The sequence below is a fragment of the Salvelinus sp. IW2-2015 genome, linkage group LG4p (genome assembly GCF_002910315.2).
Source record: "Salvelinus sp. IW2-2015 linkage group LG4p, ASM291031v2, whole genome shotgun sequence".
Classification (NCBI taxonomy): Eukaryota; Metazoa; Chordata; class Actinopteri; order Salmoniformes; family Salmonidae; genus Salvelinus; species Salvelinus sp. IW2-2015.
The window spans coordinates 6,588,774-6,602,313 of record NC_036841.1 but is presented as its reverse complement, the minus strand read 5'-3'; the positions used below and the strand labels follow the sequence as shown (position 1 = coordinate 6,602,313).

General features: G+C 45.4%; 1 protein-coding gene across 1 annotated transcript in view; it reads right to left on the bottom strand.

The window, feature by feature from the left end:
- The window catches only part of LOC111956864 (neurobeachin-like), a 328,897-nt gene that overhangs the window by 142,360 nt on the left and 172,997 nt on the right, over positions 1–13,540 (bottom strand). Inside the window, 2 exon segments of the mRNA XM_070436743.1 lie at positions 4,863–4,895; positions 4,898–4,986. Of these exon segments, the coding sequence (XP_070292844.1) occupies positions 4,863–4,895; positions 4,898–4,986 (122 nt within the window).

The window sequence follows — 13,540 nt, the reverse complement described above, 5'->3', positions numbered from 1 at the left end:
CTAGATGCTCTGTAGCTAGATGCCCTGTAGCTAGACGCCCTGTATCTCGCCCTGTAGCTAGATGCTCTGTAGCTAGATGCTCTGTAGCTAGATGCTCTGTAGCTAGATGCCCTGTAGCTATACCTTTATTCATCCCTTTAGTTACAGTATTATTGAGGTTTCAGACATGCTCCACAGTGTTATACCTCAGAGAGCTCATTGAAAGTCAGTCAGACAACATGCAGCTCATCTCCTTCAGAGTGGATCTTCATTAGTCATGATAATAAACCAGGGAATGGCAGACTAGAGAGGCTACTTATAGTATAATGTATAGAATGATAGCTAGTGATGATGTGTGTTCTACTGCTGTAATAAGCTATACATGTCGTCCCGGGGTGCAGTAGAGTGTGTGTGTTCGTGTTTGTGTGTGTGTGTACGCGTGTGTGTGAATGGGTGTGTGCATGTGTGTGTGAACTCTGCTGTAACGAGCTATAAAGATCAGTGTGTGTGAGTAGCAGAGGGTCAGAGAGAGCCTGGATGTGTCCCAAATTGCACCCTGCTTATATAGTGCACTACTTTTGACCAGAATCTATGGGGCTCTGTTCAAAAGTAGTGGGAATAAGGTACCATTAGGGACACAACCAGCCTGTCCACCTGAACAGGGCAGCAAGGACACCTGGAGGTAGAACAGCCTGTTAAACACTGGATCAATATGAAACTGACTTCCATTTCATGGTTCCCCAGCTCCAATCAGCTAACTATATCCTCTGCTGCAGCTGCTGCTACAGAACAGAGAAGGTATAGTCATACAGACAGACAGACAGAGGGCAGAGACACAAAGCTAACCCTCCTTAGTCCTCCTCACCCTGTCAATGTTGCTAATAGATGTACACACACATAGAAATTTCAATCCACACATTCAAGAAGCTCCCAAAGAATAAACTGGGGGGAAAATAATTTACTGAACACAAGTACTGAGATTGTCAGTCACTAGTGTGTTACTATCTGTCTACAGACAGCTTTCAAACATTTTCTCTCAAACATTAAACACATTTCTCTTCTGACATGATGTTTCCCCAGTGAGTGAAACTGGTCAGACTGACATTTAGGACCAGGCAAGTAGTCTCTCTCTCTAGTTATTGGAGTATGATCATCATGGCTGCTGTTCACTAAATACAAGGCTGTTAGATCCAGCCTCAAACGCAGTCTCTCTCTCTCTGTCTCTCATAATGAATGTTGTAAATGCTTTTTTTTCTGTTTGTAAAGTGTTGTTCTCCTTGTCCTCTAGTAGGTGTCTGGACGGTTGAGAAAGAAATAAGAAGCAGACAGTGTCATTATTGTGTGTGTGCCATTAACATGGGCCACCTGCAGCCCAGAGAGAAACCATCTGGTGTGTGCGTGTTATCCGCAGGACTGGCGTGTGTGTGTGTTCTGGCAGTGACACAGAGCTGAGAGGCCAGATGACATGCTGAACCAACAGTCGGCTCCCCCGGCACAGCTAACTGTATCCCAAATGGCACCCTATTGCCTACATAGTGCACTACTTTTGACCAGGGCCTCTGGTCAAAAGGGTACCATTCGGGAAGCAGCCTCAGTTACACAAAGACGAGTATTAGGGCCCAGAGAACTAGGGCTCAGAGTTTCTCCTGGAGGTCAAACTCCTGGTCCTCCTCATACCAGACCTGGGTCATCAGGCATGGGTTAGAGAACTGGCCTAGTGACTGCTCACCTCCGCTTATACCTCCCGATGAGTGCAGACAACTTGGAACAATAGGATTTAATAGCATCACAGAAATGAATGACGTTTTCTTTTATTGCATGTTTTGTTTGATGTGAGAGCATTTTGTAGTTTCTAAATCACAACATTTTGTTCCCCTTGTTCCTTTACTCCCTCTGCTCTGCTAGGCGGCATCCAAAACGGCACCCTATTCCCTGCAGTATATAGTGCACCACTCTTGACCAGGGTCCACAGGGCTCTGGTCAAAAGTAGTGGACTATATAGGAAACAGGATGTAATTTGGGACGCAGCCCTAGTCAGCTCAATGAGGGAAAGTTAGTGACTAAGAGCACAACAGTTAAATGAAAAGTCTACAAAAAATAAAATGTTTCATTGAACGGACGTGTCATGTTCAATTGACAGAGGCAGTAAATATGTTACCTATAAAAATGACAATAAACTTCTCTCAGCTCAGCAACAGGCCCTGGCCGTAGTACACGGTTCAACCCTGGACCCTGAGGACACTGAGACCCTCTATAGCTCCTCACTTTATAAGGCTGGCCTTGGCAGTGAGAAGAACCCAGTGGTTGTCTGCGATCATACAACATTATGAATAACAGGATTGTACTGTGTGGAGAGAGACAGCAGCTACTGTCATATATGCCCCTGACCCTGTCATGTATTGACCAAACCCTAAACACTGAGCAAAAATGGTCCCATTCCATCAGGAGACTAGTTACTTCTACAGACTTTGTAGAATAGAGAAAATGGTTAGAAGCAGATATCAAGTATAGTTGTGTTGGGATGTGCTAAACTTTGAACATTGAGATATTAAATGAATGATGGGAAATGAAAGAGACTGGGTTATGTTAGAAGTGAATGGTTCTCAGAAGAAAGAAGAAGGCTTGGGAATGTGTATTAGATGAAAGAGAGGTTGAGGTCAGGAGGTGAGGACAGATTCTCTTAAGAGAGTAATAAATGTTTGTAATCCTGTTACCCTCTTTATTAGCTTCCTGTAGAGCCATAAAATGTAAGGATTGGAGAGAAAGGGGAGTGTCTTAAGTAGGATGCATATAAACGGTGAAATCTTTAGCTGTCTGATTTCAGCTGTACAGAACCTTTAGGGAATGATTAAACTTGGTTAAACAACTTCTTGTCAATAGGGGGGGCGCTGTTTTCACTTTGGAAAAAATCGTGCCCAAATTAAACGGCCTCGTACTCTGTTCTAGATCATACAATATGCATATTATTATTACTATTGGATAGAAAACACTCTGAAGTTTCTAAAACTGTTTGAATTATATCTGTGAGTAAAACAGAACTCATTTGGCAGCAAACTTCCATATAGGAAGTGAAAAATCTGAAAACGAGGCTCTGTTTCAGGGCCTGCCTATTCAACTGGCTTTTATTTATCGATATGTATGCACTTCATATGCCTTCCACTAGATGTCAACAGGCAGTGGAAGGTTGAATGGGGTGTCTAGCTTGATCTGAGGCCGAATAAGAGCTTTTGGAGTGACAGGTCAGCCCTTTTGTCAGTTTTCCACGGCGCGCGAAGGAGCTCCACATTGTCTTCTGAAAAGCGTTCGGTATACACGGCGAATATCTCCGGCTCTGATTTTATTTGATACATATGAGAAAAACATCATAAAGTASGATTTTTCAACRGAGTTTMATCAGTTTATTCAACGTTTATTGGGACTTTTGGAATTTTCCGTTCTTTGCGCCAAGAGATGATGGGAWTGTTCGCGCCACAATGCTAGCCAAGGTTGCTAATTCGACAGAAGAAATGGACATTCTAAAACCAAACAACGATTTATTCTGGAAATAGGACTCCTTGRACAACATTCTGATGGAAGCTCAGCAAAAGTAAGACAACATTTATGATGTTATTTCGTATTTCTGTGTCAAATGTTGACTCCTATTATCCGCCGTGTTGGTGAGCGCTGTCTCACAATGTTGTGGTAAAGTTATTTAAAAAAATCTAACACAGCGGTTGCATTAAGAACCAGTGTATCTTTCATTTGCCATACAACAAGTATTTTTATGTAAAGTCTAGATGACGTCTTTGTTCAGATTATGGAGTTGTCCCAAAATATCTCCGGACATCTGGTGAATGTTGCTACGTATTCCACAATGTAGAACCACATTGCAGCCTCTAAATAGCACATTTTCCGAACAAAACATAAAATGTATTGTTATAACATGATGTTATAAACTGTCATCTGATAAAGAGTTCAATTGGGATTAATTTTATCTCTATTTGTCGTTTTGTGCAAGTTATTTTGGCGGGGAGTAAATTGCTGTGTGTGTTGCTACTGTAGTGAGCTAATAGAAATATATATTGTTGTTTTCGCTGTAAAACACTTAAAAAATGAAATATGCTGGATTCACAAGAGTTTATCTTTCATTTGCTTACACCATGTATTTACATAAATGTTTATTTCATGAGTATTATAGTATTCACTATGTGCCTCTGTAATTATTTCTGGCTGCTTTGGTGCTATTTGTGATGGTGCTGCAATGTAAAACCAGGATTGTACCTGTAAATATGCACATTATCGAAACAAAACATAAATGTATTGATAAACATGATGTTATAAGACTGTCATCTGAGTGAAGTTTTCAAGTTAGTAATTCATTCTATCCTCTATTTGTCGGTTTGTGAAGGCTAACCTATCAGTGGAAACAGGTTGAAATATGCCCGTTGTGTGGTATTGCTAGTGGTTAGGCTAAAAATAACATATTGTTTTTCGCCGCTTAAAACCATTTTTAAAAATCGGTAAAATGATGGCTGATTCACAAGATGTTTACTCTTCATTTGCTGTATTGGACTTGTGATTTCATGAAATTATTATATATTGATACCCTGTCCCGTTAGGCTAGGCTATGCTAGTCAGCTTTTTTATGAAGAGGGATCCCGGATCCGGGAGAGAGAAGCGAGAGGTTTTAAGCTTCTATAGTGTCCGTGATATTACTCTGAAAAATAAGAACCTAACAGTTTACAAGAAAAAACTGTTGAAATAAGTTGCTTATTACAGTGTCCCGATAGCGGTTAGTGTCGCCAAATACGCTCCTGTGTTATCCTCTGGGTCTTACAGTATTCTGTTATTCTTTCAATCACACATACTGTAAATCAATCTAGCCAGCGAGCATGCTGACTAACCATAGTCGTCTAACGTCTTGCAGGGAATGTCCAGTGGGTGCAGCCAAAGGGGTTCCGTACGAATCTCCGCCTCCTCCGTAGGTCGTCCCTCCCAGTAGTCCAGACGCCAAAGTCATTCAGCTGACTGAGAGACAGACAGAGACAGACAGGTTAGACAAGACAGACATAGACTGAGAACAGACAAACAGACAGTTAGACTGAGAGACAGACAGTTAGACTGAGAGACAGACAAAAACAGACAGGTTAGACAAGAGACACAAGGTTGGACTGAGAACAGACAGAGAAACAGACAGGTTAGACAGGAGACAAACAGACAGACAAACAGTAGACTGAAACAGACAGTTAGACAAGAGACAGACAGAGACAGACAGGTTAGACAGAACAGACAGAGACATACAGAGACAGACAGGTTAACTGAGAGACAGACAGAATACAGGACAGGTTAGACAGAGACAGAAAAGGAGACATAACAGTTAGACTGAGGGACAGACAGGTTAGACGAGAACAGACAGAGACTAACAGGTTAGACTGAGAACAGAAGAGACAGACAGGTTAGACTAGGGACAGACAGTTAGACTGAGATACAGACCAGAAACAGACAGGTTAGACAGAGACACAACAGGTTAGACTGAGAGACAGCCAGAGACAGACAGGTTAGATGAGAGACAGAATTAGACAGAGAGACAACAGGTTAGACAGAGAGACAGACAGAGACAGACCAGTTAGACTGGAGAGACAGACAGTTAGACAGGTTAGACAGAGACAGAAGGAGACAGACAGTTAGACTGAGACGAGACAGTTAGACTGAGAACAAACAAAGAAAAAGTTAACTGAGAGACAAGCAGACGTACAGGTTAGACTGAAAGACAGACAGGTTAGACTGAGAGACATTACTGTAGACAGACAGAGAGAAGACAGGTTAGACTGAGAGACAGAACGAGATAGACAGTTAGACAGAGACAGACAGAGATAGACAGTGAGACAGATACAGACAGAGGCGGACAGGTTAGACTAAGACGACAGAGATGGACAGTTAACGAGAGACAGACAGAGATAAGACAGGTTAACAGAGACAAACAGAGATAGACAGGTTAGACTGAGACAACATGAGAAGACAGGTTATGACTTGAGAGACGGACAGTTAGACCTGAAAGACAAAACAGAGATGGACAGGTTGATGAAAAGACAAACAGAGAGTGGCCAGGTTAGACTTGAGACATGACAGACAGGTTAGACCAAGACAGACAGGTTATACCCAGAGACAGACAGGTTAGACAAGACAGACAGAGATAGACAGGTTAGACTGAGAGACAGACGGCGATGGACAGGTTAGATTGAGATAGACAGACAGGTTAGACTGAGAGACAAACAGGTTAGACTGAGAGACAAACAGAGACGGACAGGTTAGACTGAGAGACAGGCAGAGACGGACAGGTTAGACTGAGAGACAGACAGATGTGAACAGGTTAGACTGAGACAGACAGACAGGTTAGACAGAGACAGACAGACATAGACAGGTTAGACTGAGACATGTAGAGATAGACAGGTTAGACTGAGAGACAGACAGAGATGGACAGGTTAGACTGAGACAGAGACAGGTTAGACAGAGATGGACAGGTTAGACAGAGATAAACAGGTTAGACTGAGAGACAGCCAGAGATAGACAGATTAGACAGAGACAGACAGAGATAGACAGGTTAGACTGAGACAGACAGAGATAGACAGATTAGACAGAGATAAACAGGTTAGACTGAGAGCAGGTTAGAATATACACACACAGACGACACGAACACGCACGCACGCACGCACACACACACACACACGCACTGGGGGCTACATAGAGTACACACATAGCAGCACGGGAGCCGCCGCAGCAGCAGAAGCCACTACACTATAAATCACTAACACTCCCATTAACAAATACAGCATCAAATTACAAGTCTAAATGGCCCAGCTTGCCTCCTTTTTAACTATGTTTTTTAACAAGACTTGTAAATCAGAGAGGTAGGACCCTCAACCTAGGCAGGGAGGGAGTAAGGGCAGGATGGAGGGAGGGATGGAGGGAGGCAGAGAGAGAGAGGGAGGCAGAGAGAGAGAGAGAGAGCGAGAGAGAAGGAAAGGGGAGGCAGGGAGTGAGGAGGGAGGGAGAAGGAAAGGGGAGGCAGGGAGATAGGAGGGAGGGAGGCAGCCAGGGAGAGAGGAGGGAGGCAGTGAGCCATGGAGGGAGGGAGGCAGCAACGTGGGGTTTAATGATGGGGAGGGTCTGAGAACTATAAAACAGCCCCCCTTCCCTCTCTCACTCCTTCCCTCCCTGTGTGGGTATGTGGAACCATGATTAAAATAATGTGTTGAAATATTCATTGAAATAATTCTCAGAGCCCTGGGGCAACCCAAAAGAAAACTGCATTTTCATTCATTCATTATTAATAAGAGTGAATTAGAGCCTTAAAAACAGGAGAGAAAGAAGGGAACAGCTCCAGCATGTGGTAACCATCTTTGTAAATGATTATTGCAACATTCGCAGGGAGGACCAGGGAAGGAGGAACGTTTTATTGCTTGCAGCTAATGCAAACCATTAAGCAGTGGACCCAGCATCAGGTTACTAAGTGCAGCTCTGGCTGGACACATTTCAAAGGCTTTGTGTTTCKTTCAAGGGGAACTAAAAGTAGAAAAACACTGCAAGTAATTTACATACTCCAAACGGAGCTGTGGAGAGAAATATGGAGCGAGGGAGAGAGTGATGATTAAAATGATAGTAGAGCAGATGACAGTTTGGTCTGAGAAGATCCTCAGTCACATCAATGGACCATGTGCTTTATCTTCATCCTCTCCATCTAGACCAGAGTGAGGAACTACACAGTCCTCCTGCTCCTCCGACGGTGTCCCACATGGCACCATATTCCTAATATTGAGTTGCACCCCCCKCTTTGCCCTCAGAACAACCTCAATTCATTGGTCCATGGACCCTAAAAGGTGTCGAAAGCATTCCACAGGGATTCTGGCCCATGTTGACTRGCTTCCCACAGTTGTGTCAAGTTGGCTGGATGTCCGTTGCTGAACCATTCTTGATACACGGGAGAAACTGTTGAGCGAGAAAACACTGCAGCGTTGCACTCAAACCGGTGCGCCTGGCGCCTACTACCATACCCCGTTCAAGGCAATTCAATCTTTTGTTTTGCCCATTCACCCTCTGAATGGCACACATACACAATCCATGTCTCCATTGTCTCATAGTTMAAAAATCTTTCTTTAACCTGTCTCCTCCCCTTCTACAGTCTCCTCCCCTTCAATCCACTGATTGAAGTGGATTTAACAAGTGACATCAATAAGGGATCATAGCTTTCACCTGGATTCGCCTGGTCAGTCTATATCATCGAAAGAGCAGACGTTCCTAATGTTTTGTACACTCAGTGTATAGTGAACTACTTTTGGCCAGGGCGTACCAGTACACGYCCATATTAAAATGATGCCTCCACCTCCACCTTGTAAATGATCCAGTCAGTGTGTATTACCACCACGAACAACAACAACAACCCAGACAGCCTCCCAGTTGTCAATCCACCTCCAGCTTTGGCAGTCTGGCTAGCAGCCAGGGCTTCCATTGTATACCTTCCCCCACACCCCCAACCTCTCTCTCTGCCATAATATTGAGTCAGCCTAAACAGATTAACGTGTTTCAAGGGGATCACATCACCAAACCGTTCTGTGAATATAATATGAATATAATATGAATTTAATATCTACAACTGTCAGTAAGCTGAAGGCTCAGGAGACTTAGCAGGCCTTTGACAGCCACGAGCATCAATCAACTGTGTGTGTGTGTGTGTGTGTGTGTGTGTGTGTGTGTGTGTGTGTGTGTGTGTGTGTTGTTAGAGTATCTGCACGTCTGGAGCTTGTCCGATGTCTGTCAGTCTCCCAGCAGGCTTGGAGCTGAAGAACAGAGATGTCAGTAGGTGGAGGGACAAAGCCACGTAAATGATATTGTAAACGATAGATTACATAGCCGGAAAAATGTAAATCCACTGTAGGCAGACGAGAGATTACCGTTACAGATTATAACCTCTAATTCCCACTACAAATAGTCTGCCTACCGTGGTGGACGAGGAAGGAGCTGCTTTGAACATTTCCTCTGCAATGTATTAAATATTAACACTATGATGCATGAGATTTGATTTGCTGAAGGATAATCATTGTTGTACAGCAACCTAAACTACAAGCCAAAATGTTTTCATTGTGTATCTAGCTAATATGAATCAAACGTTAAACAAACCAACCCAAGATTACATGATTGATTAACCAAGCAAACATGATGATTCCCTCCCCCAACCTCATCCCACAGCATATGCTTTCACTTCGGAGGTGGCTTAGTAGTGAAGGAGAAGCAGAAAGCGAAAGAGGGCGAGGAAGAAAGGGAGAAGGAGAGAGGGGCCAGTGATACTCTAAATCGTGCGGTTGGCACCAGACAGGTTCTGGACGTCCGTGCCAGAGCTGCTGTGCTGAAGAGGCTGGCGGCAGATCAGTGAGGGTGGTCCGGGATGTCTTCCAAATGGCACCCTATATAGCGCACTATGGCCCTGATTTAGAGAAGTGCACTACATAGGGAACTCCATTTGGGAATGGCTCCCATAGGGGGTTCTCAGTCAACACACACACACACACACACACACACACACACACACACACACACACACACACACACAACACACAACACACACACACACACACACACACACACACACACACACACACACACAACCACACACACACACAGTCAAAAGTAGTTCATTTGGTATTCTGAGAGTACTGATGGTATTCTGAGTGTGCTGATGGTATCCGGAGTATACTGATGGTATCCGGAGAGTACTGATGGTATCTGGGAGCGTACTGATGGTATCCGGAGAGTACTGATGGTATCCGGAGTATACTGATGGTATCCGGAGAGTACCGATGTATCGGAGAGTACCGAATGGTAATCCGGAGAGTACTGATGGTATCCGGAGAGTACTGATGGTATCCGGGCGTACTGATGGTATCCGGAGTGTACTGATGGATTGGGATGCGTACTGATGGTATCCGGAGAGTACTGATGGTATCCGGAGAGTACTGATGGTATCGAAAGTACTGATGGTATCCGGAGTGTACTGATGGTATCTGGGAGCGTACTGATGGTATCCGGAGTGTACTGATGGTATCCGGGAGCGTACTGATGGTATCCGGAGTGTACTGATGGTATCCGGAGTGTACTGATGGTATCTGGGAGCGTACTGATGGTATCTGGAGTGTACTGATGGTATCTGGGAGGTCTGATGGTATCTGGGAGGTACTGATGGTATCCGGAGTGTACTGATGGTATCTGGGAGAGTACTGATGGTATCCGGGAGAGTACTGATGGTATCCGGAGTATACTGATGGTATCCGGAGTCTACTGATGGTATTCCGGAGTATACTGATGGTATCCGGAAGTGTACTGATGGTATCTGGGAGCGTAATCTGATGGTATCGGAGAGTACTGATGGTATCCGGAGTGTACTGATGTATCCGGGGCGTACTGATGGTATCCGGAGAGTACTGATGGTATCCGGAGTGTACTGATGTTATCTGGGAGCGTACTGATGGTATCTGGGAGCGTACTGATGGTATCCGGAGAGTATGATGGTATCCGGAGAGTACTGATGGTAATCCGGAAAGTACTGATGGTATCCGGAGTGTACTGATGGTATCCGGAGCGTACTGATGGTATCCGGAGTGTACTGATGGTATCCGGGAGCGTACTGATGGTATCCGGAGTGTACTGATGGTATCCGGGAGCGTACTGATGGTATCCGGAGTGTACTGATGGTATCGGGAGCGTACTGATGGTATCGGAGTGTACTGATGGTATCCGGAGTGTACTGATGGTATCTGGGAGCGTCTGTGGTATCTGGAGTGTACTGATGGTATGGGAGAGTACTGGATGGTATCTGGGAGCGTACTGATGGTATCCGGAGTGTACTGATGGTATCTGGGAGAGTACTGATGGTATCGGGAGAGTACTTGATTGGTATCGGAGTATACTGATGGTATCCGGAGTTACTGATGGTATCCGGTGGAGTACTGATGGTATCCGGAGTATACTGATGGTATCCGGAGTATACTGATGGTATCCGGTATACTGATGGTTCGGAGTGTACTGATGGTTCGGAGAGTACTGATGGTATCCGGAGAGTACTGATGGTATCCGGAGGTACTGATGGTATCTGGGAGCGTACTGATGGTATCCGGAGAGTACTGATGTATCCGGAGTGTACTGATGGTATCTGGGAGCGTACTGATGGTATCCGGAGAGTACGATGGTTTCGGAGTGTACTGATGGTATCTGGGAGCGTACTGATGGTATCCGGAGAGTACTGGATGGTATCCGGAGTGTACTGATGGTATCCGGAGAGTACTGATGGTATCCGGAGAGTACTGATGGTATCCGAGTGTACTGATGGTATCCGGAGTGTACTGATCGTACCGGAGAGTATGATGGTATCCGGAGAGTACTGATGGTATCCGGAGAGTACTGATGGTATCCGGAGCGTACTGATGGTATCTGGGAGGTACTGATGGTATCCGGAGAGTACTGATGGTATCCGGAGAGTACTGATGGTATCCGGAGAGTACTGATGGTATCCGGAGAGTATGATGGTATCCGGAAAGTACTGATGGTATCCGGAGTGTACTGATGGTATCTGGGAGCGTACTGATGGTATCGGAGAGTACTGATGGTATCTGGGAGCGTACTGATGGTATCCGGAGAGTACTGATGGTTCCGGAGTGTACTGATGGTATCCGGAGTGTACTGATGGTATCCGGAGAGTACTGATGGTATCCGGAGAGTACTGATGGTATCCGGAGTGTACTGATGGTATCCGGAGTGTACTGATCGTATCCGGAGAGTACTGATAGGTAATCCGAGAGTACTGATGGTATCCGGAGAGTACTGATGGTATCTGAGGTACTGAGGTATCTGGAGGTACTGATGGTATCCGAGAGTATGATGGTATCCGGAGAGTACTGATGTTTCCGGAAGTACTGATGGTATCCGGAGTGTACTGATGGTATCCGGGAGGTACTGAGGTATCGGAGTGATGAGGTATCGGAGGTACTGATGGTATCCGGAGTGTACTGATGGTATCCGGGAGCGTACTGATGGTATCGGAGTGATACTGATGGTATCCGGAGTGGTACTGATGGTATCTGGGAGCGTACTGATGGTATCTGGAGTGTACTGATGGTATCTGGAGAGTACTGATGGTATCTGGGAGCGTACTGATGGTATCCGGAGTGTACTGATGGTATCGGGAGGTACTGATGGTATCCGGGAGAGTACTGATGGTATCCGGAGTATACTGATGGTATCCGGAGTATACTGATGGTATCCGGAGTATACTGATGGTATCCGGAGTATACTGATGGTATCCGGAGTATACTGATTGGTATCCGGAGTGTACTGATGGTATCCGGAGTGTACTGATGGTATCTGGGAGCGTACTGATGGTATCCGGAGAGTACATGATGGTATCCGGAGTGTACTGATGGTATCTGGGAGCGTACTGAGGTATCCGGAGGTACTGATGGTATCCGGAGTGTACTGATGGTACCGGAGGTACTGATGGTATCGAGGTAGTGATGTATCGGAGTGTACTGATGGTACGGAGTGTACTGATCGTATCCGGAGAGTACTGATGGTATCCGGAGAGTACTGATGGTATCCGAGAGTACTGATGGTATCGGAGCGTCTGATGGTATCTGGGAGTACTGATGCGTATCCGGAGAGTACTGATGGTATCCGGAGAGTACTGATGGTATCCGGAGTACTGATGGTATCCGGAGTATACTGATGGTATCCGGAGTGTACTGATGGTATCCGGAGTGTACTGATGGTATCTGGAGGCGTACGATGGTATCCGGTGTGTCTGATGGTATCCGGAGTGTACTGATGGTATCTGGGAGGTACTGATGGTATCTGGGAGGGTACTGATGGTATCCGGAGAGTACTGATGGTATCCGGAGTGTACTGATGGTATCTGGGAGCGTACTGATGGTATCCGGAGAGTACTGATGGTATCCGGAGTGTATGAGGTATCGGAGTGTACTGATGGTATCTGGAGAGTACTGATGGTATCCGGAGCGTACTGATGGTATCTGGAGATACTGATGGTATCGGAGGTACTGATGGTATCCGGAGAGTACTGATGGTATCCGGAGAGTACTGATGGTATCCGGAGAGTTATGATGGTATCCGGAAAGTATGATGGTAATCCGGAGTGTACTGATGGTAATCTGGAGGTACTGATGGATCCGGAGAGTACTGATGGTATCTGGGAGCGTACTGATGGTATCGGGAGAGTACTGATGGTATCGGAGAGTACTGATGGTATCCGGAGTGTACTGATGGTATCCGGAAGAGTACTGATGTATCCGGAGAGTACTGATGGTCATCGGAGTGTACTGATGGTATCCGGAGTGATACTGATGTATCGGAGAGTACTGATGGTATCCGGAGAGTACTGATGGTATCCGGAGAGTACTGATGGTATCGAAGCGTACTGATGGTATCTGGGAGGTACTGATGGTATCCGGAGAGTACTGATGGTATCCGGAGAGTACTGATGGTAATCCGAAAGTATGATGGTATCCGGAGTGTACTGATT